Genomic DNA, 13,373 nt, shown 5'->3' on the forward strand with positions numbered 1-13,373 from the left:
TCTTTAAGAGAAACAAGTATTGCAGGGATCTTGCCATGCTTTTTTCTTCTGTTGCAGTTTGTATTTTCAAATTTAAGATTCATTATTTGATTTTTGTCTTCCACTGTTGCATTTCACCATATTCAGCCTTCCTAGGATCATAAATCACCAATTTCAATCCTGATGATCCTCGGAATCAGAAGTAGGTTTCAATGTCATGGAATAGGTGAAAGTAAAGAGGCAAGCTGCGAAATTTGCCATGTTAGGAAATGAAAACCTTCTGGGAATATTGTCATGGGAACTATATATTCTAAATCTAAACAAAGGCTTGAGCGTTAAAACTGGCAACAAAATGCCCTAACCCTTAATAGAGCTTGACAAAATAACTAGAAGTGACTATTTTGTTTTTTAAAATTTAACACTAAAAACCATAACAATAGCCATTACTAAATTTATATTTCAATTGTTTGCTTCAGTTTCTATTGATTTCTGATGGGTGATTATTTTAAATCTTTCCTCCTTAATCCATTCTGTAGTGAGAGGTAAATGACTGTGCTTGTCACACTCTGGAAGGAAACCCCATCTGCTTGCTCGGGTGGATGTAAAAGGACCCATGGTACCATTTTGAAGAAGAGCAGGGAAGTTCTTCCCAGTGTCCTGCCCAATATTTATCCCTTTAGCTACATCACATATGGGGGAAAAAAAAATTATCTGGTCATTATTACATTGCTGTTTGCAGGAGCTTGTTCAGTGTGAACCAACTGTCCTGTTTCCTACTAACAGCAGCTGAATTTCATAAAGTACTTAATTGGCTCTAAAGCATGTTTGAGATGACCTGTGGTTGTGAAATATATAAACACACTTTTTTTTTAGAAAGCCAGTTGGTGAAATATAGAACAGGAGCGAATCTTTTACACTTTTGTAAGCATTTATTTACAGATCCCTGAACCAAACTTATCAGGCAGCCCCCTCAAATGAAGAAATGTACCAAACAAGTTTTCACTTCTTGTAGCTTTTACTTGAAGACTAATCAGAGTCTATGTAAATTAAACACAAGTTAACAGGCAAATCACAGTCTGTACAAACTGTAAATTAACACAAGAATAGATGGCATGAAGTCTTTCTCTTTTAAGCAGTATCTATCTGTATGGCCAATATTTTCAGTCACAAATTTCTTCAAGATCCCTTTTCCTCAAGGACTTTGACCAATTCTTCGTCATCTGTGTAAATAGGATTCCACCTATGAAGTCTACCATACAATGACACTCCTCCTCTTTCCAGAAAGAATGGTAGAATCATTGTTACCTTCACACTATATAGTTAATCCTGGATATTAAATCACTAGGGAGTGTAAGAATGGTGGAAGCTAGCTCAAACGTGTAGTCAGTTCTCTAATTGAGGTTGCTTGAACACCTTCTCTCTCTCTCTCCAACTTTCTTCTTTATCTATCTGCCACACTGCATCTGTATTTTAACTTCCTTCTTGTTGGTACAAGTCAAGGATTGTCAGGTCACATCAACTTGTATGTCTATCCAAAAATTGTAATTAATCTCTTTACAATTAGACAAAATCTTAAATGTCTTTTACAATTTTTTTTTAAATTTCCAGAATCATGAAATATTCTAAATAATTACAAATTTTCCTAGATCAAAGGCATCCCACATGCATCTCTGAACAAACACCAGTTCCAATCTGTTCTGATTTGTGGGAACCCAACTGAATCCCTGTTATTGCTCACCACTTACATCTCATTAAACACAATCGATATATAACTAAGTGCCAATTTGTTCTTAACATTGCCACTTTCGGAAGGTGGGAGTTGTGATTTTACTTATTTTTCTACCTTCACTCAATGATTATAAATGCCTGTATGGATAAATCTATTTCCTAATATTCTATGGTGCATTGTGTCAGAATCCCAATACTCCACACTGCTGCATTTTCTTTCAGTAGCTGCTAATTTGGCTCTGGTTTTATTCATTTAAAAAATAAGTAGTAGTAATGTGAAAAGCTAAAGTTAATGTACTCTTTTTGGCTGCAGAAGAATCTAAACGGCAAGTTGTTACATACTTCATGATGGTCAAACCAATGAGCCAATATCCTACCGAGTCACCTGAAAAAAAGCAGCAACAGTGGCAACATTTCATCACCAGATATTTAGTACCAAGGGATAAAACAAAGAATAATTTCTGGTGTAAATCGTGCATTTCTATTTTGATTTCATTAAAGTTGATTTCTCTGATGATACTGTATTACAAAGGTGGTGCACAAAGCCAAGCTGTTAAATATAGGTTACCCAACCACATCAAATGCTCATCCATTGGCTTCAATTTTGGGAGAAATGGTTACCATCTCCCTCATGATAATACAACTATTTTCTTTGTGGAGACCTCTGACCAAACCAATCCAACGTTTTTGTCTATGTGTTCTGTGGAATCTGCAGCAAGAGCTCATCCCCGGACCAAGATTGTTTTTTTCATGAAGGGTCTTTCAGCTGTGAAGAATAAACAAACATTGGGGATTTCCTTGTTGAGCTGTTTTCCTAATATCGAGATCAGGCCATTAGATTTGAAGGATCTTTTTGTAGATACTCCATTGTCTTCGTGGTATTCAAGACTGCACCAATGGTGGCAACCCTATCGAATACCAATTATGTCCGATGCCTGTAGACTTGTCCTCATGTGGAAATACGGTGGGATTTACTTAGACACTGACATTATTGTTCTTAAAAGCCTGCTAAATCTCTCCAACAGTATTGGCAGAGAACAACAATATTTAATGAATACAGCCTTTTTGGCTTTTGATCGGCACCATGACTTCATTGGACAGTGTTTGACGGATTTTGTTGAGAACTACAATGGATGGGTCTGGGGTCACCAGGGACCTCAGTTAGCAACTCGTGTTTTTAAAAAGTGGTGTCAAAAGAAGAGCATAACCAAGATTCAACACTGCAAAGGAGTGAAAATGTTGCCTCCTGAGGCTTTCTATCCCATCCCTTGGCAAGATTGGAAAAAGTACTTTGAGGTGATAAGTAAGTCTGAGGTTCAGAAGTTACTGAAGAATTCTTATGCTGTGCATATATGGAACAAAAAGAGTCATGGAACCAGATTTCAGTTTGGTTCTAAAGTAATGATTGACCAACTCAGCTCTGTCTATTGTCCAGTCTCGTACAAAATAATGAGCTGGCAAGAAAATGTATAACACTGACCATAAAGTAATAGTGTTACTTTAAAGATATTGGTAATGAAAGCAACTTTAAATTAAACCAGTTCTGCATAATGCCTTAAATATATGCATTTAAAATTTGCATTCCAATTGATATAACTGTTTAACAATACTGCAAAGAGATTGACCTTTTTTGTATATGACTGGTACTAATAAATCATGTAATTTAGCAGAGTCAAATAATTTTAGTTATAAAAAGTTTTGTAAGACATTTTGGTGTGATTCACTTGATGAAGATATGTTCAGCATTTTCAATGCATTTGCCAGCAGGATTGAGTTTGTAGCTACTAAAAACACAAGTGTGAGCTGGAGTAGACCATTTGGCTCTTCAAGCCAGTCCTATCATTCGATACAATCAGGATTGATGTCCTACCTCAATCCCATCTATCCCTTCATATCCAGATATCAATCAACCTCAGTCTTGAATACCCTGTAATTAAACATTCAGTTTTCTGGGGCAGGGAATTTCTATGATTGTTTGAGTGCAAAAGTTTCTTCATGACCCCTACCAAGGGTAACATACTCCAACATATATCCTATTTTTATTTTTTAAACTGTAATCATTTTGCATTCTTTTACATTCTAAGAAATATAGACACAATCTATTCAATCTCTCCTTGTAGGATACTGCAAATTCCCAAGAATCAGTCCAGTGAAGGTTTGTTTCATTCCCGCCATCATTCTTTAGCTAAGAAAACCAAAATTGTACACCGTACTCCAGAAGTGATCTCACTAAGGCACGATACAAAAATTCTTCACCCCTCTACTGCAAATACGTTGTAATAAAAGTTAACATAATGTTTGCTGTACTGTGATTCATGTACAAGGGCAACCAGATCCCTTTTGAATGCTAACATTTCCTAGTTATCTCACCATTTGAAAAACAAGAACGTGAACATTTTGCAACAAAAATAGATGACTTCACATTTTTTCACATTGTACAACTTTCAAGTTTTGCCCACTCAACCTATCAGACATCTTTTGCAGTCTCTTTTCATATTGTGCACCGCTTATTTTCCCACCTTATTTTGTATTGTCAGCAAACTTTGATAGATCACACTCAGTTCCCTCACCTATTATTAATCACTGAGGTCAAAGCATTGACATTTGTGATATTCCACTAGTTAGAGCTTGCCAAACTGAAATAGATCTGTTTATTACAACCCTCTTTCTGTCCATTAACCAAACCTCAATCAATACTAATATATTTTCCCCCAACTTAGATTAATACAAAATTAGGACTCTGCATAGCACCATCTTTTTGAAAATCTAAATTCACTAGATCCATTGGTTCCCCTTAATCATCTTGCGAGTTACAACCTCAGAAAAACTCTAATAGATTTTGCCTTTCATAAAGTTATGTTGACTTTGCCTAATTATATATTCAATGACAACACCCCTAATAATTTCTAGCATTTTCTCCTATTATTGATCTTAGACCAACAGGCATATAGTTCCCTATTTTTCTCTCTTCTCCTTTCTTGAATTATGAAGTTAAATTGGCACGGTTTCAATTCATGGGGACTTTAGTAGGGTTGGGTTTCCAAAGATTGGTGACCAAGAGCTTGTAACAAACAATATTTTGTTTACTAGCTGAGCAGTTACTCCATGCTTGTACTCTACCCATGCTCTTGAGAGAACTCCCATACTCTTGTCATATGACCCTTTAGTAGCTGCAACATCATATGACCACTTGGTCTATCGGGATTGTTCCAGAAAGCAATGTACTTTGGATGTGCAAAACCAATGCACTGACGATCTCTGTGGCCATCTCTTTTAAATAAAAGCCTTCATTTAAAACTCGCTTAAATAACTTTTGACTAAATATAAAATTCAGTCATATTATGATTGCTTTTTCCTACTTCTATTTACTCCAAGATTATTACTTAACCTTTTCTCATTCACAATACTAAATCAAAAATATCCTGTTGCCTTGTTGGTTGTTCAACACACTGACCTAGAAAATTATTCTGTGTACATCCAATGAATACCTCATTCATACTATTGCTGCATATTTGGTCTGTCATGATTATTCTAGTTAGTTATTTTACCTCTAATTCTCTGATTTATACTCTGTCTGACACCACAACCACTGTTAAGAAGGTAGTGGCCAAGAAGTGAAAAGTTTATTTTTGTATTCTTTCATGAGGTGTGAGTATCTCTACAAAGGACAGTATTTCTTGCCTACCCTTAATAGGCTTTGAAAAAGTGGTGGTGAGCTAGTCTGATACAACTTGTCTTTCCATTTCAGTTAAGAGTCAACCACTTTGCTGTGGGTCTGGAGTCACACATGGACCATACATAGTAAGGACAGTAGATCATAAGCGTCTGGAATGAGCTGCCAGAGGTAGTAGTAGAAGCGAGTACAATGTTGTTTTTTAAAAAGCATTTAGACAGTTACATGGGTAAGACTGGTGTGGAGGGATATGGGCCAAATGCAGGCAATTAATGGTAAAAATGGGGTGGTATGGACAAGTTGGCCGAAGGGCCTGTTTCCTGTGACTTTGATTCTAATTCCTTCCTTAAAGGACATTAGTGACAACATTGGCTTTTTTTGACAATCTGGTAATTTTACACTCACTGAGGCTAGCTTTTTATTCTAGATTTAATAATGGAATTTAAATTACCCCTGCTGCTATTGTGGGATTTGAACTTATGTTTCCAGAGTATTAGTCCAAATTTCTAAATTACTAGATAAACAACATACCAGGTCAGGGTCAGGGGGTTGTGACTGCAGCTGAGGCAGATAAAGGGAACCAAATGGCAGGCGTATCTGTCTCTGCAATTGTCCAACGGCTTTGACGTTTTCTCAGCTTGTTTAAATGATAGTAGGGGCTGCACGGTGGATGAACTGATTAGCAATGGCACTGTGGTATAGGAAATCATTCAAGTAGAGGAAAATAATGTAATGGGGGACAATATAATGAGGGGGATTGACACTGTTCTCTGCAGCAAAGAATCAGAATCTAGATTGCTGTGTTGCATATCCAATGTCAGGGTTTGGGACATCTGCTCCAGACTAGAGGGTAATTTCTAATGGGAGGGGGAGAATCCTGTTGTCGTGGTTCATGTAGCACTAATGACATAGGTGGGATAAAGAGAAAGGTTCTGCATAGTGAGTTTGAGGATTTGGGCACTAAATTAAACAACAAAGCTTCAAAGATTATAATCTCTGCACTGTTACCTGAGCTTTGTGAAATTGACATTGGGTACATCAAATTAGAGAGATGAATACCTAACTCAAAGACTGATGTGGGAGAAGTGGGTTCCAGTTCATGGGGGACAGGCAGATATCCTCAGTTCTCAATATTTTGACTTTAAAGCCTCTTATAATGTTTGAGTTTTTGTAAGTGTTTTCTGTCTTAATGGATTTTCAGCACATTCAATGAGCACGTCATATCTGCAACTGTATTTTTATTGGTGTCTACTGTTTTGTGCCAAGAATTTACCATTTGTATTATTTAGGAAAAATCTGGCCTTGTTAGATTTGTGTCAGTTTTGCATTTCAACATTACTCTCTTCAACTTGATGAAATATTAAAAATGCATTCAATTTTTACAGTCCAAAGTAACAAACTACATTATCTAAAAGGTCAAGTAATGTGCACAATTTAGCAAATACTAAGTACATCTCTGTTGTATTGAAAGTTTCTTCAATGTATATATTCCCTGCCCAGAATTTAATATCCTGTTGGCATGGTGTTTTGCTCATTTAACATTGAAGATGCGATGCCTATTAAATCAATTATGGTTACAATTGTGGGTTTTGCAGGGAGTGCTGCAGTATCCTGTGCTACTGGATTCTACAAACTAGTTAAATTAATAAAGTCTATTTTGGAAAAAGTTCTGAAAAATAACTTTGGATTGTCAAATTTGATATCTCAGCCTATGTTGATCGGATTTGAATCAGGAGGGTCAATCTTCTAATTGTTTGGTTTGGAAATTTAAATCTTTGGCCTAAGATCATGCCTGCTCTTTCAGTCGACCGACCAAAGGCCAACATTGATCCTGTGGAGTTTTGCCATCACCACGAAATACTGTTGACTGAGAAATAACTTGCACTTGGGGTAGAAAAATAGATTATAGAACTAATCTCATTGGTGACTTTTCATCTTACTGTTTATGGGCAGCACAGTGTAGGAGGTCATTCAAAGTGCCGAATTTACTTAAAAACTGGAGTCAATCCTGCCGGCATTTTCAGCAGGATTTTCAATATGAATCTCCTACACTCCGTACATCACAGAGCCAGAGCCCTGGCATGAATCACAGTACGTGATAGCACTCTGTCTCACAGTGCCAGGGACCCAGGTTCAATTCCTGCCTTGGGTGACTGTACGGAGTCTGCATGATCTCCCTGTGTCTGTGTGGGATTCCTCCGGGTGCTGTGGTTTCCTCCCACAGACCAAGGATATGAAAGTTGGATGGATTGTTCATGCTAAATTGACCCTTTAGTATTGGGGGATTAGCAGAGTAAATATGTGGAGTATGGGGATAGGGGCTGGGTAGGATTGTTGTTGGCTGAATGACCTCCTTCTACACAGTAGGGATTGTATGATTCTATTCTGATATTATAGGTGAGTTTTCTTATTTTTAAAGCTGAATAACAACATTTAATAACATTGTTTTTTAGTACTTGCTAAGGTTTCCCTCCATAATCTTCAACCAGAGATTTTTCATAACAATGAAAATATGTATGCCGTACACGGTCACATTAATTTAAAAAGTTCAACAAATTTTCCTCAAATGAATCCTTAGAGGGAGATTAAGATTTATGGAAGATTTCAGTTCACAAAATATTTTGCTGTTTTCAACTCTATTCCCACACAAAGTAAAAGGCAGTCAACTCCTTTGTAGCAATGTTTTGGAGAGGATTGATATCTCTGTCCAGAACAATAATTACAGCCAGAAGCAATTTCTGTTTGGCTGCCAACCATCTGTGTTGAGTTGTTGAGGTTGTCGACCCCTCCACCAGTAATTTTCTTATACAAAGAGGGATAAGGGATAGGTAACACACTGACTCGTATTGTCACAATCCACATGAAAGAATGTACGAAATCATTCTGTGACCATCAAGAACTTGAGCTCCATAGCATGATTCACAAAGCCCTTTTGCATACAAACTTCCAGTTTAAAACAGTCATTAAGAATTTCATTCCAAGATAGCACTCTGGCATCATCGGGTTGCAAGTTTACAGCTCCAAGATTTCGACGTGTAACTCAAGTAATCCTTCTGTCCATTATCGGAGGCCCTGCCCTTTAGAAAAGATGTATGATGATGTCTAATCTGTAATTATAAATATAGAAACCAACAGCTTTTTTTGATATGGTTTCTCTTCATATTCTGGGGTAATATTATTTGAAAATCTCCTTATCTGTGTTTGTGCAAACATTGCATTCTAATTACTTGGCATCTGCCCATTACCATGGGATATTTATGACCAAATACCTACTTGGTGATAGCTAAAAATCAAACTTTCTGTTCACAGGGTCAAAAATTAGTATGACACAATTGAATTTTTATCAAATTGATTTGTTTCACTGGCATTTACATTTTTTTTCAATACGCAATTTCTCTCTCAATGGAAATTAATTCAATCTGACTGATTTCCCACCAGGACAGGGGCAATTGCTGCCATGGAACAAATGATATTTTGTTTTTCTATGACTGAATGCAGGGCCTTTTGTGATTCATAACTTCTCTAGTGGAAGCCTAGTGCATGGGTGTGATTCTCCTCGAAAATCTCAAAAGTGCCGAATTCGCTTAAAAACTGGAGTCAATCCTGCTGGCATTTTCAGCAGGATTTTCAATATGAATCTCCTACACTCCGTACATCACAGAGACAGAGCCCTGGCGTGAATCACAGTAAAAATCTTTGGGCGATGCCTATTCCCACTGGAGAGGCCAGCAGCATAGCGCTGAGTGGGCCGCTGCCCTTGCGCCAATCTGTCACAGCGCAGATCAGCACATGCACGTTAACCGGCCTCTCCCGACTGCTGGCCAGCTCCGCGACCCTGCATTGCTGGCAGTGTGCCTCATCCCATACCCCCGATCACTGACCTCCTGGATGGACTTTCCCCATCTACTCTGGGCAGCCCCAGTTGCTAGCCTCCCTCTGTTAGCGATCCCAGTGCAGAGTGGCAGCAGGCCCTGCCCCCTTGTCACTGCCCAATGTCCAATGGCCAGTGCCTGGGGGGAGGGCCTCCATGGCCCCCATTCACTCCAGCAGGGTCAGGCTGCCAGCTCCCTTTTAGTGGGGAGCTGTAGTAAACCCCACTGGAGTAAAACACTCCTGGCGGGAGCAGAGATGCTAGCGGGCCTGGAGTCTTCGGTCCTGTTAATGCTATGCTAATAGCAATTTTACGTAATTAATTCAGCTCTGTGCTGATTTCTGGAGAAGAGCTGGCGACACCAGAAATCTGGAACAGGCGAGCCTGTGGTGCCCAGTGGGGAGCCCGCTACATAGCCTCCGTTTAGTCTCCCGCCTGCTGCACTGCAAGAGCAACGTAGTGGGCTGGAAGCATTGCCCCCCCCACCCCCCCCACCCCAACCCAACCCACTGTATCGGCTGTGTTGATGAGATCTGAGCTTTGTTGAGTGATGGTGATTCTGCTGATCCATATATATGGGACAGAAACGGGGAATTCAGCCCTCTCAAACCTATTTTGCCAGCATTCATTGAGATCACGCGGGCTCGTTGGGCCGAAGGGCCTGTTTCCCGTGCTGTGTTGTTCTTTGTTGTTCTTTGTATCTTTGTATCATTTGATCTGTAACCTAATAGGTTGTCCTATGCTCCTTAACAACTTAATACAAATCTAGTCGTCTTTCATACCTGATATCCTGTGGATCTTCTTAAAAAGTGTTTGGCAGTTCTATTGGATTTGAAGGGAAAGTAATTTTAATGCCATTTCTTCTGTGACATTTTGAAATAAAAACAAAACAAAGAAACAAAGAAACAACCCAGCACGGGAAACAGGCCCTTCGGCCCAACGAGCCCGCGCCGCCGCATCTTCCTACACCTACCCTGCCCTGTGTGTATGTGAGTGGAACCCCTAATGTAGCCAGATTCAGGGGAGAATAGTGTCAATTTGGTACACCAATCAGCCTAAGAGCACATCTTTGGGGTGTGGGAGGAAACCAGAGCGCCCGGAGGAAACCCATGCAACCACAGGGAGAATGCGCAAACTCCCACAGACACAGGCCCAAATCCATGTATCTGCACAGCTAGCAGTGATAGTCACTGAGCTGTTGTGGTGCCCGTCTGCTGGTCCAGGATTAAGCACACACAACGACACGAAGTACTAGGCCATTCCCGGAACCTCCAAGAGCAGCCCACGCACGACCTGCCATGTGCATGCCCCTCGTTTGACAACAAGGTGGACCAACACCTGTGGATTAAAAAGACAAAACATTAACATGTAATACTACATTTCCGGTGTTGTCCCGAGGCTCTGACCCTATTTAATACCCTCTACTATAACCCTCCATCCTTGTTTCACTCATGTGTCTATCTAAGTAAACCTTAAACAAGTCCAACGTGCCTGCCTCCACCACCCTATTCGGTAGCGCGTTCCATACCCCCACAACCCTCTGCGTGAAAAACCTTCCTCTCGTATCCAAATTATACTTCTCCCCCCTCACCCTTAGATCGTGACCTCTCGTAATTGTCCCCAATCTAGGGAAAAGCCTACCACTGTTGACTCTATCTATTCCCTTCATTATTTTATACACCTCTATCATATCCCCCCTTAATCTCCGTCTTTCTAAGGAGAAGAGCCCCAGTTTCTCCAACCTTTCCTTGTAACTCAGTCCTTCCATGCCAGGCAACATCCTGGTAAACCTCCTCTGCACCCTCTCCAGGGTCTCCACGTCCTTCCGGTAGTAAGGTGACCAGAACTGGACGCAGTACTCCAAATGCGGTCTAACCAACGTTCTGTACAACTGAAGCACTAGACGGCAGCTCTTGTACTCTATACCCCTTCCTATAAAGGCTAGCATTCCATAAGCTTTCCTCACAACCCTCTCTACTTGTGTTGACACCTTCAGAGACTTGTGCACCTGCACTCCCAAGTCCCTCTGTATTTCTATACTCTTAATCGATCTACCTTTTATCACGTAACTCCTCCCTGCATTATTCCTTCCAAAATGCATCACCTCGCATTTGTCAGGATTAAATTCCATCTGTCATCTATCTGCCCAATATACCAACCTATCTATATCCTGCTGTGTCACCTGACAGTCCTCCTCAGTATCTGCCAATCCTGCCATCTTGGTGTCATCCGCAAACTTGATCACACAACGTACGCCCTCTTCCAAGTCGTTTATATATACTACAAAGAGGAGAAATCCCAGTACTGAGCCCTGCGGCACACCACTGGTGACTGACCTCCAGCCAGAAAAGGACCCTTCGACTACTCTGTCTCCTATTGCCCAGCCAGTTCTTGATCCACCTAGCTACCTGTCCTTGTATCCCATGAGCCTTAACCTTTTCTACCAGCCTACTGTGAGGGACTTTGTCAAACGCCTTACTGAAATCCATATAGATGACATCAACGGCTCACCCATCGTCAACCTAAATAATCTGAAAGTACAAGTAGGAGCTTTTACCAAGTATGCAGTTAGCCTAAAACAATCAGAGATTGAAAGCTAAAGACTCTGCCATATAAGACTGAAGGGCAAAAGTCCCATTTCATTTTGAGTTTCAGAACAGGAGAGGCACTCTGATATTCAAACGACGAATAATAAAACATATCCATCCGTAATGAACCTTGTTACTGACTCATTTACTGTTCAATAAATCTGTTAAACAGTTTCAACACTTAAGGACCAGTATAGTGAGGAAAACCACTCGAAGGAACAAAAAGCAAGTAAAATGGAATAGCAACAAGGGTCCTCTAGTTCAGACTTTTTCAAAGTGTGGGTCACTGGATAAATTCTCACTGCCCTATAAACTGATCGAGTTCAAAAAAACCACAGGATGTTCTGTGATTGTTTTAAGAAAGAAACGGAATGTTCTGTTTTGTAGTGCACATTTTGTAGAAGGTGGAATGACAATGAGGACCTCTCAGCCAATGACATAGCCAGCCTGAGGACTTTGCATGTGGAAGAAAAGCTTAGTATTGCTTGATAAAATTCAAGTTGCATCCACGTTATGACTTATGAAGAGGTAAGCATTAGGAAAGAGGTGTATTTTTAAATGTACAGTAAATCCTTTTTAGATTGTGACTGTAGCAGCAGTACTGCAGCTTGCCTGGGTCTTGAATTTCTTGCCATGAAGGAAGGCTATAACTTCAGAGTTTGAGTATCATCGTTATCTCACAGTCCAACTCATCATTTTTCCCCTGTGTGCATAAAAATATTTTGCTGTTGAATTAATTTCTAAGTGAGATGTCTGAAAAATAGGAAAACCATTGAGATGTTTTATTTTTTTAAATTACGGCTGTATGTGAGAAAGGATAGTTGACGCAAGGATGAAGCAGAAAGGGTCGAAAGCTTCAAGTTTTTAGATGTTCAGATCACCAACAGCCTGTCCTGGTACTCCCCACCCCCCCCAAATGCTACTGTTAAGAAAGCCTACCAATGCTTCTACTAAGAAGCTAAGGAAATTTGGCATGTCAACTGCGACTCTCACCAACTTTAAAGATGCACCATAGAAAGCATTCTTTCTGGTTGTATCACAGCTTGGTATGGCCTCCTGCTCTGCCCAAGACCGCAAGGAACAACAAAAGGTCATGAATGTAGCCAATCATACAAACCAGCTCCCATCCATTGACTCTGACTATACTTCCCACTGCCTCGGCAAAACAGCCAGCATAATTAAGGATCCCACGCACCCCGGACATTCTCCCTTCCACCTTCTTCCATCGGGAAAAAGATACAAAAGTCTGAGGTCACGTACCAACCAACTCTAGAAGAGCTTCCTCCCTCCTGCTGTCAGACTTTTGAATGGACTTTGCATTAGGTTGATCTTTCTCAACACTCTCTCATTTCCTTCGCTATGAACGGTATGTTTTGTCTGCATAGCGTGCAAGAAACAACACATTTCACTGTATGCCAATACATGTGACAAAAATCAAATCAAAAACATTAACCACAGACTTAATTGAACGTAGCACAATGTAGTTATTGATGTGACATATCCACCTACCAGGGAAGTTTATTGATGGGATGCT

General features: G+C 40.0%; 1 protein-coding gene across 1 annotated transcript; it reads left to right on the forward strand.

Annotated features, from left to right (window-relative positions):
- Positions 1–1,987: 1,987 nt before the first annotated feature.
- LOC145344495 (lactosylceramide 4-alpha-galactosyltransferase-like) lies at positions 1,988–12,324 on the forward strand. The gene is made up of 2 exons (XM_080191671.1): positions 1,988–3,010; positions 12,227–12,324. The coding sequence occupies exons 1-2, from the start codon at positions 2,053–2,055 to the stop codon at positions 12,238–12,240; spliced, it is 972 nt and encodes a 323-aa protein (XP_080047797.1). The 5' UTR covers positions 1,988–2,052; the 3' UTR covers positions 12,241–12,324.
- The last annotated feature ends 1,049 nt before the right edge of the window (positions 12,325–13,373 follow it).

Source organism: Carcharhinus amblyrhynchos, chromosome 6, assembly GCF_965287045.1.
Source record: "Carcharhinus amblyrhynchos chromosome 6, sCarAmb.v2.hapA, whole genome shotgun sequence".
NCBI classification, from domain to species: domain Eukaryota; kingdom Metazoa; phylum Chordata; class Chondrichthyes; order Carcharhiniformes; family Carcharhinidae; genus Carcharhinus; species Carcharhinus amblyrhynchos.